This window comes from Glycine max, chromosome 20, assembly GCF_000004515.6.
Source record: "Glycine max cultivar Williams 82 chromosome 20, Glycine_max_v4.0, whole genome shotgun sequence".
Lineage (NCBI taxonomy): Eukaryota > Viridiplantae > Streptophyta > Magnoliopsida > Fabales > Fabaceae > Glycine > Glycine max.
The window spans coordinates 31,417,003-31,432,750 of NC_038256.2; the positions used below are offsets into that span (position 1 = coordinate 31,417,003).

Sequence of the window (15,748 nt, forward strand, 5' to 3'; positions counted from 1 at the left end):
ACATAATATTATGCATTTGATTTTATATATATATATATATATATATATGCATAAAATAAATTTTTTTCAGAATATATTTATGCATAAAATAAATCAAAACTCCATAAATGGTAAAGATAAACAAAATAAGGATATAAGATATGAAAAAGAAATATATATCAAAAAATATTCAACGTGGCTTGCGCATATTATAGTATATGTGATACCAAATGTTACATTTAGTAGCAATTACCACTCATTAGTGGTCATTACCATCCAATATTACATGGCCTTCTATCTATAGTAATTATTCATGTCTCATTCTCTATTTTTTTTTTCAGTTTTCTCTTGTGAACTTCATCTCATTGTATTCTTCATTTTTGTTTTCTGTTTTCTCTTGCTCTTACTTTTCAGTGTTCTATTGTCTTGAATCGCTGAGGTCTTTTTCTTTGGCCATCTATCTCCCAAAAATCCAAATCCATTCACTTTTTTCTCTCTATCTTGTTGGTTAGTCACGACATCCTTTGTTACTATTTACTGGTATGTTTGCATAGGAGCTAAGACCTATAACTGTTTATGGTTAATTATGAAATAGCACCATTTATATGTATTTGGTGTGAATTATATAAGCTGTATAAAAAAATTTCAAAATTAGCAATCGTCCTACAATAACATTTTTGGGGTTAGTCGCTCCATGCAACTATCCTGGATTGACTACTATAACTGAATTACTGAAGAATTCTTTTTTCAAGTAGTATATATCTAATATCCATGGTTAGTTAGAATTACATATTATTTCAGAACTTGTGCATGTTCTCTGGCCCCTTGGTTTTTTAAAATGTCAACTTGAGTTGGAACAAACCCTTTTCCCAGCTACATCGGATATTGTTGTAGTTGATGAAAGAGCTGTAGTTTATGCTAAAGCATCGGTTACGAATGACCCAATCTATCTATGGTAACCACCCTTACTTTTAGTAGATGGAGATGCGCACCTAGGAAAGACGGATGAAAGAGAACCTGCCCTAAGAGATTGGCATAGGCCTGTGGGCCCGCTGTGGTAGAAGGCCTTTGTTGGCCTGTCGATCTATCCTGATTAACTTACTGACGCTATTTCTGACTAGAGAGAGGGCTTAGATCGGAGAGGAGCAACTATTTTATTTTTAACATAAAGCAGTGATGAATGGGACGGAGCTGCTACAATCAATAGCTTCAGCTGCTTTATGTATTAGAGCAGAGGTGGTAGTTAGCAGCAGGAATAGGACCAACAACTAGGGTTGTTCATAGAGCAGTTGTCTTTCCGTCTCAAGCAGAGAAAACATCTAAAGAATCTTTATCTATGGCTCTACCAGGGAATCCTAGTTAGTTATAGGGTTCTGAACCAGAGCAGAGATAGGAAAAAGCATATCCTATGTATACTGAACCTGAGCTTGCTTACCATAGGACTGCTATTGGATAGGTTTACGTTTTTTCTCCAACTCGCTTATTATAGTGGGAAGCTCGGCTGGTAAGGGATTCTATTAGGATAGGACTCCAACTGTAAGAACTGGCCTTAGTACTGCAGCAATTGGAAAGAGAACTGAAAAGACCTTCGACCATTTCATTTGGTAACACGTTTAGCTCGTTATGAAACGTATTGTTAGAACTAGAAGTGTTCTTAGTCCAGGTAAGAGTCCAATGCTAGATTAATAATGTAAAATATGAGATATCCTAAGGTATTTAATTGCTTGTTTGATAGAATAAAGAGGAAAGAAGTCTGTTTCCTATTGATAGTGGCACTTTCAGAGGCTGGTGGGGAACTCCCATATGGATGGTTGAGAATAATTCATATATAGGCTATAGGCTTGAAAAGAGTGCTAGCTTTCGTTAGGCCTTTCTTTTCCTAAAGATAGGATCCCATCTTCCCTAATTCTGAGCAAGAACATCTTATTCAATTCAACAAGTGCTACCCACTAATCTAATCTAATCTCAGTCGAATGCTCCTTAAGTTTAAGGGGTAAGTCCTCAACGAAAAGCCATAACTCTTAACCGTTCGGATCCCATATACGCATGGGCTACTTCACTCCTTTCTTTATTTCATGTTTTCTCGAGAAAATTAGTTGCAAATAGATTTCTGCCCATAAACGGACATTCAAATCGATCAACTCGCTAAAACCCTGTATTTTTTATTGCAAGTCAATTTTTGCCTATAGACGAACATTGAAATCGATACAGTTTCATTTTCCCGGGAATTTTGCTTTCAAATGGGAAAGATTGGCTGAATTCCTATCCCAAGAGTGGATTCTGATTCAGTAGTTTTCTTCAGGTTGGGTCGGCTTGAGCTTGAGACAGATATGGTTATTCTGGGTCAGTGCTAATGGGAACTACATATCAAAGAGACCGAGTTCCATTTAGTTCCAAAGACTGGTAGGGATAGGGATCAATTCAATCGACCTACTTCCCCTTACTATAAATATAAATAGTAAAACTACTTTGTCCCATAGTGAGAGTGGAGTTCCAAGCGACTATTTTCTGCCCAAGTTTCTTTCCTTTTGTGAAAGCATATGACATAGTTAAAGAAAAAGAAGAGAATGCAAGCGGAACTTCATTCGTAAGCGGTGTTGGAGGACTAGCAATTGAATCAGCTGTTGATGCAATAAAAGTTGTGATCCTAGGAGCTGCACATGATGGGGAATAGCCGGTGCATCGATATTCTGTAAGTGTTCCATAAACCGGAGGATTTCCGCTTTGAGATCTCAAAGGAGCTCATCTGAAGCCCCTCCCAGGCCAAGTTCCCCCACTGAAAAAGCTAGAGAAAGGTTGCCCAACCCCGACTTCCCTAGGCCCTTCGTTCAACTCGCCTTTTGGCGACTACACTTCCTACCAAAAATAATAGATAGAAATATTGCAAATAGAGCCATTGCAACACCCATCAAGGGAGTAGTTCCCCACCCCGGAGCTACTTTACCATATTCTGAATTTAATGGTTTCAATAAATCACCTACAACAATTCATCTTGGACCAGATCTAGAATTATCCTCAACGGTTTGCGTAGCCATAAATACTATTTTTTATTCATTGAGATATGTTTACTTTGTATATCATTCCGCTGTAAATATAAGAATCTTATCTTATAGATCTATTGTGGTCTTGAAACTTTATAATTCTAATAATGGAAACAAAACCCTAATTGTCATCTCTATCAGTTAGTTAGCTAGCCGCTCTTTCCCTAGTCTTAGCTAGTCTCATTTTCCTTCGGCTTCTTGTAAGGCTCACTTCACTTCTCTTGAAAGACAAGACAGGGAAGAGGTTACTATGTAGCTAACGGGAGAGGTATGAAGATCTCAACCTTAGGGAGAGGTTAGAATACGCTCTCCCTCATAGCCCAAGGAAGGGCAGTAGCTTGATTACTTGACTGCCAGTTCCAATGTCACCTCGTTCTTTCTATCTTCCTTCCGTTACCTTGTTCTTCTTGCCATTGGGGCTTCAACCTTTCCATCATTTCCTGCGATCGAGCTAGCTTAACATCCATCCTTATTAATTAAAGCATGATGTTGTTATTCTGCTCGGCACATTTCTTCGAGATTTTCCCTTGGTCAAGTAAAGGACCAGGTGAGCTGAAGGCGAGCGGGGGGACGTAAAGTGCTCTATAAGCACAATAAGGCGGGGAACTCATCACATATATAATCTAGTTGTTGTTCGTACCATCATGCTATGGTCGAATGGACTCGTAAGGACGAACTGAAATACCCCATCATAGCACTCTAAGGTCCCGCGAGGAACTATTGAAGCTTCCAACTTTCCACCTATATGGATTGTTTGAGCGTAAATAGACATGATCTTCGTTCGGTACGCGTCCAGTCCAGTCTCTCTAAGCCCTGAAACCGTAACTATGGCTATGTTCTGAGATCCGTCTTTTCTGCTGTTCAAAGATCTCTCTAATTCCTTTTCTTTCGAAGTGGCATTGCCCAAAGTCGAATCAAAGGCTTGACAGGGTCTTCTTAGCCCAGGCTAACTAGAATAGTTAGTAGCTTATAGGATCCCAAAGCAATAACCACAGATGGTGGAGCATTCGTCTTTTTAACCAGTTTTCCAAAACCAAGATATCCTGCCTATCCCGAAAAACGGACTCCCTAAAAAAAAAGTAACTTCGTAGCAAGAGTGGTTTTGACTAAGCATATGACGAAGGCTCGGCCGAAGCTAGAGCTAAGTGGCTTTTTCAGGGTAAGTATGGAAAGCATAGGTCGACTTATGAACATTGATTGGATTGGTTAATTTACTTAAAAATCCGAAAGGGCAGCCTATAGACATCATTTTGAGGGAAATTAACATTGAGATGATGAAAAATATAGACCGGTGTGTCACTGGTCTTTCGTTCGTAGTGGGATAAACTAACCTAAATAGTCAAGTGAAGGAGACCCACATGCCCACTTCTCCTTCCTCGCCCTATTTCTGGGACGAGCCTCATTATTATTTGAGGATACCCCCGCTCAAATAAAAACTACAACCCCCGAAAGACTAAGAGGAAGAATCTTAAACCCACATATCCTTTTTACATCATAGCATAGAAAGCAGTACCATTGATCCCATATTAATCGTAATGTGTCAAAGCTCAAATTGTCATGTCTTCCTTAAATGAGGTTTCACTAGTACCATGCCCCACGTTGTTGGACGATTGATCTCGGCACTTGGAAAAGATGATGTTTTCAAATTAGTGTTTTATCAATATACTTTCCGTGGGTCCATTATATGGAAGAAATGGAGGTCATAAAGTTCCTTTTTCAACAACAGGAATTCTTACCTGCAAAAATGTCATCAGTTGTCTTGTGAAGTATCCATCACCTATAGCTTTTCAAGAAGCATCCGCAATGATGGGGAAAAAAAAAGGTATTTTTGAAGGGTAATATTAGATATACAAATACATGAAAATTCACATTGCCAATGAAAAAGCATCAAAAGATAACATTAGAAATTGAAACCTGTAAACTACCGAAATTTTTGAAAGAATTGTTTGGAACTACAGACGATGGTTAAGCTGCAAGTAGTGTGATTTCATTATGCATTAGAGGCTAAGTAATGAGACAGGAGGGAAAGAATGGAGAGTGTAATTGGACGGAGAGTTAGTTGGTGAAAGGTTGAATAACATAAAGGGTATATATGGATGGAAAGAAAGAAAATAGAGAGAAAAGAAAGCACCAATATGAATATATTGTTCTTTGTTTGATTTAAGAGAAAGAGAAAAGAAAGAAAAAAGTTGACTTGTAGATAAAAAAATAATTTTTCATGTTCTCTTATTTTCTTTTTAATTCAAATTTTAAAAAAGAAATTGTCTGTCATTTTCTTTCTTTCAATCCAAACGGAGGGAAGTGTATGGAAAAAAGGATATTGAGAAAAAATAGATAAAACTCAGCACATTACTCTTTCGTATGGGGAAAACCTTTCGAGAATAGTCTCCTTGATTCTGTAACAACGGTGGCAACTTTTTCGTTCTTGTTTTCTTTCTTGACAGATTATTCTATCATGCATGTGAAATTAAAAAAAAATCACATTGTATGACAGTTTATTTTTAACCATGGGATGTGTTACACTTTTAATATTTAAGCGTATCTAACGACTCGGGTTAGTTTCATACCATTTATTTTCGCATGGTAGAATTCGTCTTCTTTCTCTCTGAACCTGTCATCATTCTTTTTGCATTTGAGTTTTTATCGATAAACAAGAGGTATGTCAAAGTCTGATTAGGAACATGCATGTACAAGTCAGATGTTCCAAACTAGGGTATCCAATGACTCAAAGATGCAAGATATCTTGGAGAGAGTTTTAAATTTTTAATTTTTGACTTAAATATATTATTTTAGTCCTTGTATATAAAGTGTAACATACACTTTTAAAAAATTATCCTTTTAAAATTATTTTTTAGAAGTCCTCTTGATGGAGGATGTGAAATGGATGATTTTGTGTGTGTGTATTGTGAAATGGATTACGATAATTAATAATGAGGTGTTAATGATCTTTACCACAAAAGCCTTATTCCTCATTGACCAATCAAAAAGAAAATTTACTCGAGCAAAGAAATTCAAATCCCATACTTGTTATTTTGTTGAGTTGAGCATGTGAAATACAAATCTCATACGTATTCTGCAAATATTATTTCCTTGTTTGTGAATATGAAAATTTTACAAGAAAAATTTCAACCACAAAATTTATTTGTAGTTGTAAACATGGGGCAATCATACTATTTTAAGAGTGAAACCTTCACTTATTTTAATCTCTTTATCGCAAGCATCAATTACTTTAGTTCTTGAATTTGCAAATAGTGATTTACTTTAATTCATTTTTTGTATAAAACAGCAGTAAAAATAAAATAGAAAAGAAAACTAAAATAAAGGACTCTTCAATTAAGAAAATATTTTTTTTTAAATCAAATTTTAAAGTGACCGAGTCTTAGAATATCAAGAATTAAAATAGAAGACTACTCAACACTTTATATTTCAGGTCCAGAAGGAATAATTGCTCAAAGAAGGTGCCAATTATCTTTGTTCAAATTTCTGTTTATAACTTGGTTTGTACAAAGGTAGCGGAACATTGATTATGTATCAATTATTCTGAGGTTGATTAACTTCAATTCATTTCAAACACTACTGTGATTGGTGTAGCTCAAAAAAGAAAGAAAAAGAAAAATCAAGCGACTGAAGTAATAGATAGTATTAATTTTGCCAGTTGCCACCTCATAGAGGCAAGTGCAGTGCAGAATTAGTGATAAATTAGCGAACTTTCTGTCTTTCTTTTGCTGCTTCTGACCATTCAGAAAGCAATCGATGTGCATTCCTTCTATTGTAGACACTATAATCTTGGTCGTATTATAGTGTGTGTTAGTTGAGTGAAAATCATTACATCTGGAGAGTGAAGACGGGAACAATCCCGAGAGAAAGTTATTATAATTTAGCTTTTATCATGTTCATTGTTCAAGAAGCCAATCCTCAATGAACTCGCAGTTAAAATGATTACTATATGCTCATCAACATTCAACATAATTGTGTTAGCGTTTGATATTCACTTAATCTTAGCTTGCTTACTTCAGGGATAAGGCTCTCTTCACTCTAGTCCAAGGAATAGTAGTCCCCTAATTATGATAGAAATTCAATAGAGAATCTAATTATGCGGATAACTAGTCACAAATGATTTTTTTAACAGTATTTTCTCACTTAACATAAACCATTAAACCTTATAGTGGGTATTATACAAAGGGGATTTGCAATTTTTTTAAAGTACGAATTTGTTTTTTTTAATCCTCCAATTCACCACGGGGAAGAGACCCTTAACTAATTTCAAGTTTACCCAAAAGATAGATAAAATTTAACTAAGAATTATTTTTTCCAAGAATTAAACTCGAAAAATATTCATACAATTTAACCTTAATTTCAATATATTAATTACTTGTATAAAATTACTTAGATATTTTTTAAGTAGGGATTTGCATCTTCGGTTTAACTTTTTAATTTAAGAAAAAAATATAAATTTATTAAATATTAATTTAATATATAAGCAAAAAATCATAAATGCCCGGTTATTCATTTAAATATAAACTACACTAAAACAAAATGAAATTGCAAATACTATTTAGGCTATAATTATATGTTTTTCATCATATTTTAAATTTTTGCTATATAATTAAAATTAATTTAAAATTATATTAGTGTTACTTTTTATCTTAACTATGTACAAAAATAACAAATTGTTAGCACTCAATACCTGTCGACATAATAGTAGTAATTATATGCTTCTAGTTATCCCAAAAGAAATCATGGAAACCATTTTTGTCTCCCACTCCAACTTGCCAAAAGATGGGTTAACTCTATGCTCTATTACAATATTTCACAGTAAAAGTACATTAAATTATTTCAAGATTACAGTCTTTTTTTCTTAATCAAATGTTTTTTCCCTTAAAATGGAAAAGAGAATTATTTTCTTGAAGCAATTTACTACCATATTTGCAATTAAAATGCATTCAAATGACTCGCATTTTCCATCTAAAGATATGTTTCGGTATCTTTGTAATCTAATACTTCAATTGATTTAAAATATAATTGTCATTTACATTTTTTTATAGAAATTAAAAAGTATTATATATTCTCTATTTTAAATAAATATCATGCGTATTTTTTATTATATTATAATATGTTCAATCTTACTTGGCATATTCTTGATAACTACTGCTCTACACAAACAAACTATCTTTGGCTAAAAGCCAGAAACCACGAATTGTAAAGAGTCCAATAAGTAGGTTGATTAGAGGAAGCTTTGTGAATGATATATTTGTGATTGCTGAACTCACCATTAACGACTTTTGAGTCTATAAGTTTATCATATATTCTTATCTTCCAAAAGTATACAAAACAAACTATGATCCTCAATTTCAGTGCATTTTAAATGTTTTTTTATTCAATGTTGATTTTCAATAATGTTTATGCAATTCTTGTTGGGTTATAAGTAGAGTTAAAGTCTCACATCGAATAAAAGTGAAAAGATTTTGGGTGAAGCACTTATAAGTGAAGAGAAGATCGATAAATCTGAATGTTAAGGTTTAGTGTTAAAATTTGGTGTCAGGGCTCCAGAGGGAGACTACTATGGGAAAGAGACTCACACTTGTTGGGTTGGTTGGTACTACAGGTGTATCACTCGAATCTTCCCAACAATTCTATCTTTTGTATTTTATTAATATTTATTAAATTGATTCTATATATGTGTGTAAGATAATATGTCTTCACAAACTCATGCAATAATTTGATATAAATTAAATTTTTGAAGTAATAATTATTTAAAACAGAACTATAAATAAGAAAACAAGATTATTCCTTCTTATTGATTATAGCTTTGGACAAAAGTCAGATTCTGCTTTTTCCAGTACGAGCAGGGTGGCCTAGTCTTGAAAACTTTGTAATTCTTAAGCAATTGGCGCATAATTTAATGGAGAACGCGAAAAGGTGTTTTTAGAGAAATACTTAAGGGGAAAAAAATTAGTATTTTAGCATTTCAACTTTATTTATTTCAGTTTAGTTCTTTAATATTTTTATTTCATTTACTGTGTATATAGGTTTGGGTACCCTTTTGTCCTCATATTAATATATATTACCTTTTGCTGATTTTATATATATATATATTTCATTTTAAAATTTATAACTTTTTAATTTATGTATTTTGTTAAATTATTGATTTTAGTAACAATAAAACTATCATAATTGGTTAAAAAATGTTATAATTATGTCTTCATAAACCCCTACTGTTGTCAATTGACAAAAAAGAAAATTCAAATCAAAACAAAAGATTAAAATGAAAAAAAAACTAAACAGGAAAAAATAAAACTAAAAGATCCATACAGTCAGCTTAAATCAAATTAAAACTATTATACTATAAGCATAGAATTATTTAATATTTTTAAATAATGAAAATATTTAATAATGTTTATTTGCGTCAACAATGAATGTTTATTGTGTACCCAATAATTAAATCCTCCATGATAAGTAGCAGTGGAGATAAAATCACAAGTAGAACGATGAAAGAATTATATAATTAATAATATGTGGATAATTAAAAAAAACCAGGGAAATTGACATTAGAGGGGGGAGCCCTGAAAATTAGTAACACCAATTGCTTAGTCCAATCATCTTTGAGTAGAGACTAACACATACGTGGGCTTATTGTTTATGAGGTAACAGAATCTAGCATTTGAGTAAATGGTAGGGTCATTAGCATGTTTTGTTAGCACACGCAATTCATAGTCCATTTAAAGCATCTTTCACCAACTTCACTAGCCCACCCCATCATAAGGGGAAAAATGGTAAAAATAACTCAAAGGTCAAAAACTACATTTAATTACTAATTTAAAAATCTCACCGTTTTATTTTCAAGTCTTTAATGTCCCCATCTTGTTGACAAATCACACAATATGTGCTTAAACACATTTTGTCTTGTATGGTGATTAAAAAAAAACGTTTTTCTTATTAATACTATCAGATTTGAGGGCTGAGATCAAAGAAATAAAAGCAAAAAAGTAGTAATTAAAAGTGATTGAAAATAATTTAAATAACATTGGTATACTTTTAATGTAATAAATGTTTGTAATTTTAATAACTTCAGCATGTTTATCTCCTTAACCTTGATCTTTAAAACTGACGCTATCAAATTGGTGAAAGAAATAATTGCATTAATTATGAAATATCTACTTAATTAAACAAAAATATACTCGTAATCACTTCGCCTCAGTGACAGGACAGCATTTTATATCGAAGCCAAAGGAGGAAAGACATTAAATTCATCAAACAACTTATTATTCCAATTGATTGGATCTCTCTGGTATTACCTCCATTTCAAGGTAGTTGTGTTAGAGTATTATGATTGAAATAAGATTTGCTTTTATACAATTCAACTTTATAATAAATATCTTTAGTTACGGGAATTATATTTGAAATTTATAATGAATGATTTAAATCATGACATAAAATTATTTAAAAAATAAATAAATAAATTATACATTAAGAAAGGTAGACAATTAAAACCATCCAATGACAAATATTTACATCATGATTCAACATCAACATCCCAAATATCCTCATAAAAAAATAGAAGCTTCCCATTCCCACATAAGTAGTGCTTATCTTTTTTAAGAAAATAAAATAAAAAGGGGCTAATATTTCGAGGCATACAATACTACAAGCAGGAGCAGCCATTCTTTGTGTCACTGTCGGATTTCTCGTGATTGTCATTCACTCCTATAATTAATAGCCACCAACCTAACGAACAAAAAGTACTTTAGAATTCAGCAAAATTTAAAAAAAAAAAAAAAAAAAAAGTTGTAGTAACTTGTAATAAATAAATAAACAAATCCCCTAATCCACTTGGAGGAACCATGATCCTTCAATTTCATGACTATGAGTCACTCCCACTGTACACATAACACAATGTACCCCTTCTACGTGAAGTCAATATTATATTTTCCTTTCCCTCAAGCAACAAGCCAATGACAAAAATACCCCCAGCCACGTAATTCACCTCAACCCAAACCACAAGGGCAATACCGTCAATATAACAATTAAAACCTCTCGTCACGTGACTTCAAACCTACGACGCTTGCGGTAACGGAAACGACGTCGTTACGGCGACGCTGCTGTGATCCTTGCAACTCAGTGCCTTCAGTATTCTCCACGACACCTTCCCGTGGCTGCGATTCACGGCCATCTTTCCGCCGGAATCCGCCGTGAGAAACATCGTGCTGGACGGATTTCGGCGAACCTGCCGGTTCTTCATGTCGCTGAGCTCCATCTCCGGCGGAATCTTCATCGTCCCGAACATCAGAGAGTACCAGCGCGGCTTCGTCGCCTTCTTCACCGCTGCCTCCGGCGGCACGACGCTTCTGCTGGAAGAATTCCGATCAACCTCCGGCGCCGCAGACTCTCGCAACCTGCTATAATCCAAGCTCTTGCTGTTCCTCATCATGAGGTGGCGAGAACCGGTGAACGTGCTCACACTGTTCGATCGCGTCACGGAGGAGAGAGACTCCGATCTCCGGCGGCGCGCGGGAGATTTCTCCTCTTCAGCGGCGATGAGGTTTTTCAGCGGCTGTTCGGCCTTGAAAGGAACGAGTTTGCCGCAGAAAATGATGTCGTCGGCGGGGCACATGTCGGAGCTGCTGCTGCTGCTGAAGCCGTTGAAAATCTCGCCGGCGTGATCGGGTAACGAGGACGGTCGGAGAATTTTCTTAAACGACATGTCGTCCAAGCTTGGAGTTCTGGAATTGCGGTTAAGTGGAAGGTCGCAGAGCGAGAGTGCCTCCTCTCGTTCTTCTTCTTCTTCTTCTTGGGATTCCATGTCATCGGAGTCTTTCATTATGTGTGTTTGCTCTTCTTCCATAGTTTAAGAATAATTATGGGAATGAATTGTTTTTTAAAGGGGAGAAGAGACAATGGTTGTATATGTGTGTGTGTGTGTTTTTTTTTTGTGTGATGAAAATGAAATGGAGGTGGGCAGCAAATGGTGTGAATCAATTTGTAACACATACTAACTTTATAAGGAAAACTTAGATTATTTGATTGGTTTAATTGTTAATTTAATCTCTAAATTATTTTTAAACTCAATTTGATTCTTACGTTTTAAAAAAATATATATCAATTTAATTATTTTAAAAGATTTAATTTGTTTCTCTCAATTTTTTTAAATACATCAATTTAGTTATTTTTGTCGAACTGAATTATAATTTTCTGAATTATAATTTTAAAGACTAAATTAAATATATTTTAAAAAAATTGATAATTAAACGTATTTGAGAAAAAGATTAAAAAAAATTAAATATAACTAAAGAAAGATAAAGTGTCTCACTATGATTATTTAACAAATCAAAGTTTGTAAGATATGCGAGTGTCTCACTAAAGAGATAAAAACCTTAATTACCTGATTACGAAAAAGATAAAGTGGTGGAGTGGGGAAAAAAAAACAAAGAATGGTGTGAGGGAATTATTAGTTTCTATGACACCTTTTTTTGGGGAGGTTGGAGTGTACACAACGATATTTGTATTTGTAGTTTTATTCTCAAGGTGCGGTGTTCGGTGGTTATTTTGGGGATGGCTTCTAGAAAAAATGAAAGGGAAAGGTGTCTAGAAAGCCCAAAACAGAGAAAGGTAAACAGAGGAGAGATGAGAATAGTTCAGTGTCCATTTCTGCGAAAGAACAGGCCACGTACTGTGATCATACAATAATTCCAAGGGGGTAGATATTCTTGTGGCTGTGGCTGTGGCTATGGTAAGAATGAGGGCTCCAATTCAACATATTTTCAGTGCTAGGCCTTATTACTGGCTGCTTTTTTTTATTTGCCACCACGGAAGAGGATAGGCCAACGTATACCCACTTGAACCCCTTTTACAAATGCAAACACAACACAGGTGTTGCTGATTTGTCATTGATCTTATTCATTAGTACCAACGTCAACTCAAAATATTAATTTCAAACCACCCAATTATTTGTAAATTCTGAATGCTTGTATAAGTGAACAGGAACCGCAGTTCGCCGGCCTATTTAGAGTCTAGTTTGAGTGATTTATGTTTTTATTTTTAAAGAAAATAAAAAATTAAAGTGAAAATATGTTTACTTAAAATTTAGAAAATGGATTTTTCTAAAATTAATAAATCAACTTTTTTCAGATTTTTCTAAATAAATAAAAGCGCTCTAACACTTTAAAGTACTTTTTACTCTATTTTATAAATCTTAAAAATTTAAAAATAAAAATAAACACTCAAACTAAAAAAACCTAAAGTTAAAAATTTTAAACATAATATTAACATCAAAGCGGTGCATTTTTTTTCTGTTTTTAGGATTGATTGTTGTTTCATTAAGTGATCAATTTTGATTCAGGCAGCATATGATTTGCTGCATTTTCATGTTTTGTTGTTTTCTTGAGTACACAATCCCCTGACGAATGTAACACCGAGAGACCCGCCGTCATTGACATCTCTTAATTAGAAAACTGGATAACACCAAATTACTCGTTTTCCTTTTATTACCCTTTTTATACTCACCAACTCATGTATTTGTAATATTATTTTCCAAATAAGCTGGTTTCGTACTGGCATAACATAGTTATTATACTATTTACAATAGCTAATTAGTTGTACAACCCTACTTTTTTTGTCTCATTTGATCACATCAACTATTTTACCAAACATTTTTCACTCTCTATTACACAAAATATTACATGCTCTAATTTTATAAATCAAAAACTATTTTTAGGCAGCTCAAAAGCTATTCAGCACCTGCTGAGATATAAAAAAGTGAGAGAAGTATAAATATGATATGTGATATAATTTAATAAAAAGAAAGATAAAGAAAAATTAAGAGAATTGATGAAGTGTTTAAAAATTAGGATATCTAACAATCATCAGTCGTCATAAATATAATTTCTAAAAAAAATTAAGTGCCTCCAAGTATAGTATATTTTCTAATAAATAAGGACTGTAACAGACCTCATACTTGGGTGTGAAATTGATGTAAATCAATAAAATAAAAAAATCATATATAATAAATTTGTTGAATTATAAATCATCATAAAAAATAAATAATAAACTCTTACATCTAACTCCATCCTCGTCAAGGTTATGAAAACTCGGGAACTCATCTTATCTTTTTTTAATTTAATTTATTAATGTTTTAAAATAAATATTTTATCAAGTTACTACTTGTATTTTAATTAAAATAATATATATAAATTAATAAATAGCAAGAATTTCAAAAATAGGAAACTTAATAACTAAATATGTATTTATAGAATGTATAGTTTTAATTTTTTTAATTTAATTCTTATAATGCAAATTAATTATCTCTTATAATACTTCATTTATATTTTCGATAATTATAAAATGTGAGAGCATGAGAATAAAATCCTAACTTTGTAGGCCTAGCTGAGGGTGGAGTGAGTGGAGAGGTAAGTAGTTACATCTTGGAACCTATTGGGTCAGGGGCCTATAATGCTGGTTATGCCACAGCCCACAAGAACAATGTTAAACTTTAACATTCCTAACTTGTTTTAGGCTTAGGGGGGTCATCAGGAAATTGTTGAATATAAGAATCTATTGGTTAGTGGGGGACTCCCGAAGGAAGGGAGTGGCACCTGTATACACTATCATGCAAAGTTAGAACTAATTTAAGGTTCAAATAGCTTGTACGGGAAATTTAGATTTTAGAGTATACCTTTATGGGAGAGTGATGATGTATTTTCAATTCTAGGTTATATAAATTTTTAATTTTACTGTAAATCTTTTGATAAGAAAAAAATTGTTATCTACTAAAAATATAAAAAAGTTTTACAATCATATTTAATCATAATTTATCATATATTAAAAATTTATTGATTTTTAAAATAGTTCAACACATATGTTCGATCATGGCATCTACAAAAGGATCAAAATCTTATTACAAACTCTCGTTAAAGTGCACGCCAGCTGCTCGATCTTTGTTCCAGCACATTCAAACCACCGATTCCATACTTCAAACATACTAAAATCTGTCCTTACATTTGTTACACCTGTGTATCATACTTCCTACCATAAATCATATCCTCAATGTTGATTAAATAATACCAGTTTGATTTTATCCAAAACCTAAATCTAACCACGAACGCAGTTGAAGAAACTATCGAAACTGCAGCTACATTTAAACATAACGTTCAGGGTGCAAAACAAAAACACTACGCCAAGCAAATAGCGAACATAAAATCTGTGAAAATGATAAACAAAATTACCTTTGCATTTTTTCAAGCCTAGTAGAAAATTTACATTAACCAACATTCAACGAATGCTTGTTACCTGTCAACCAGAGACTCCCTTCAACGAAAAACGTGTGATTTACCGGAGATAAGAATTAACAATTGGCTAAATAGCTAAATTTGTCAATACCTTAACAAATTAATCCTTAAAAAATAAAAAATTTAAATTTAAACTCTAAATATATGAAAAATACAATAAATTAATCCTACAAATAATTTAATAACAAAGTAATTCCTAAATTGATAATTCAATATCAAATTAATCCTAAAAAATATAATATAATTTATTATCAAATTACCCCTTAAACACGTTAATAGTCAAAATAACATCACAAATTAAACAAGAACTAATATATCAGCTAAATTGCATTTTCCATTTCTTAAAAACTAATTTATCACCGTGTCATAATTTCAAAAACGAATTTAACATTGCACATTAACAATTATACCGAAGACTCTTACTTCATCAACCTCAAACCGAGGCAA

At 33.0% G+C, this 15,748-nt stretch overlaps 1 protein-coding gene across 1 annotated transcript; it reads right to left on the bottom strand.

Moving 5' to 3' along the window:
• Positions 1-11,073: 11,073 nt before the first annotated feature.
• LOC100777782 (uncharacterized) lies at positions 11,074-11,862 on the bottom strand. The gene has a single exon (XM_014772290.3). The coding sequence runs from the start codon at positions 11,860-11,862 to the stop codon at positions 11,074-11,076; it is 789 nt and encodes a 262-aa protein (XP_014627776.1).
• Between the last annotated feature and the right edge of the window lie 3,886 nt (positions 11,863-15,748).

Coding starts and splice junctions, on each gene's coding strand:
- LOC100777782 (XM_014772290.3), bottom strand. CDS start 11,862: ATGGAAGAAGAGCAAACACACATAATGAAAGACTCCGATGACATGGAA.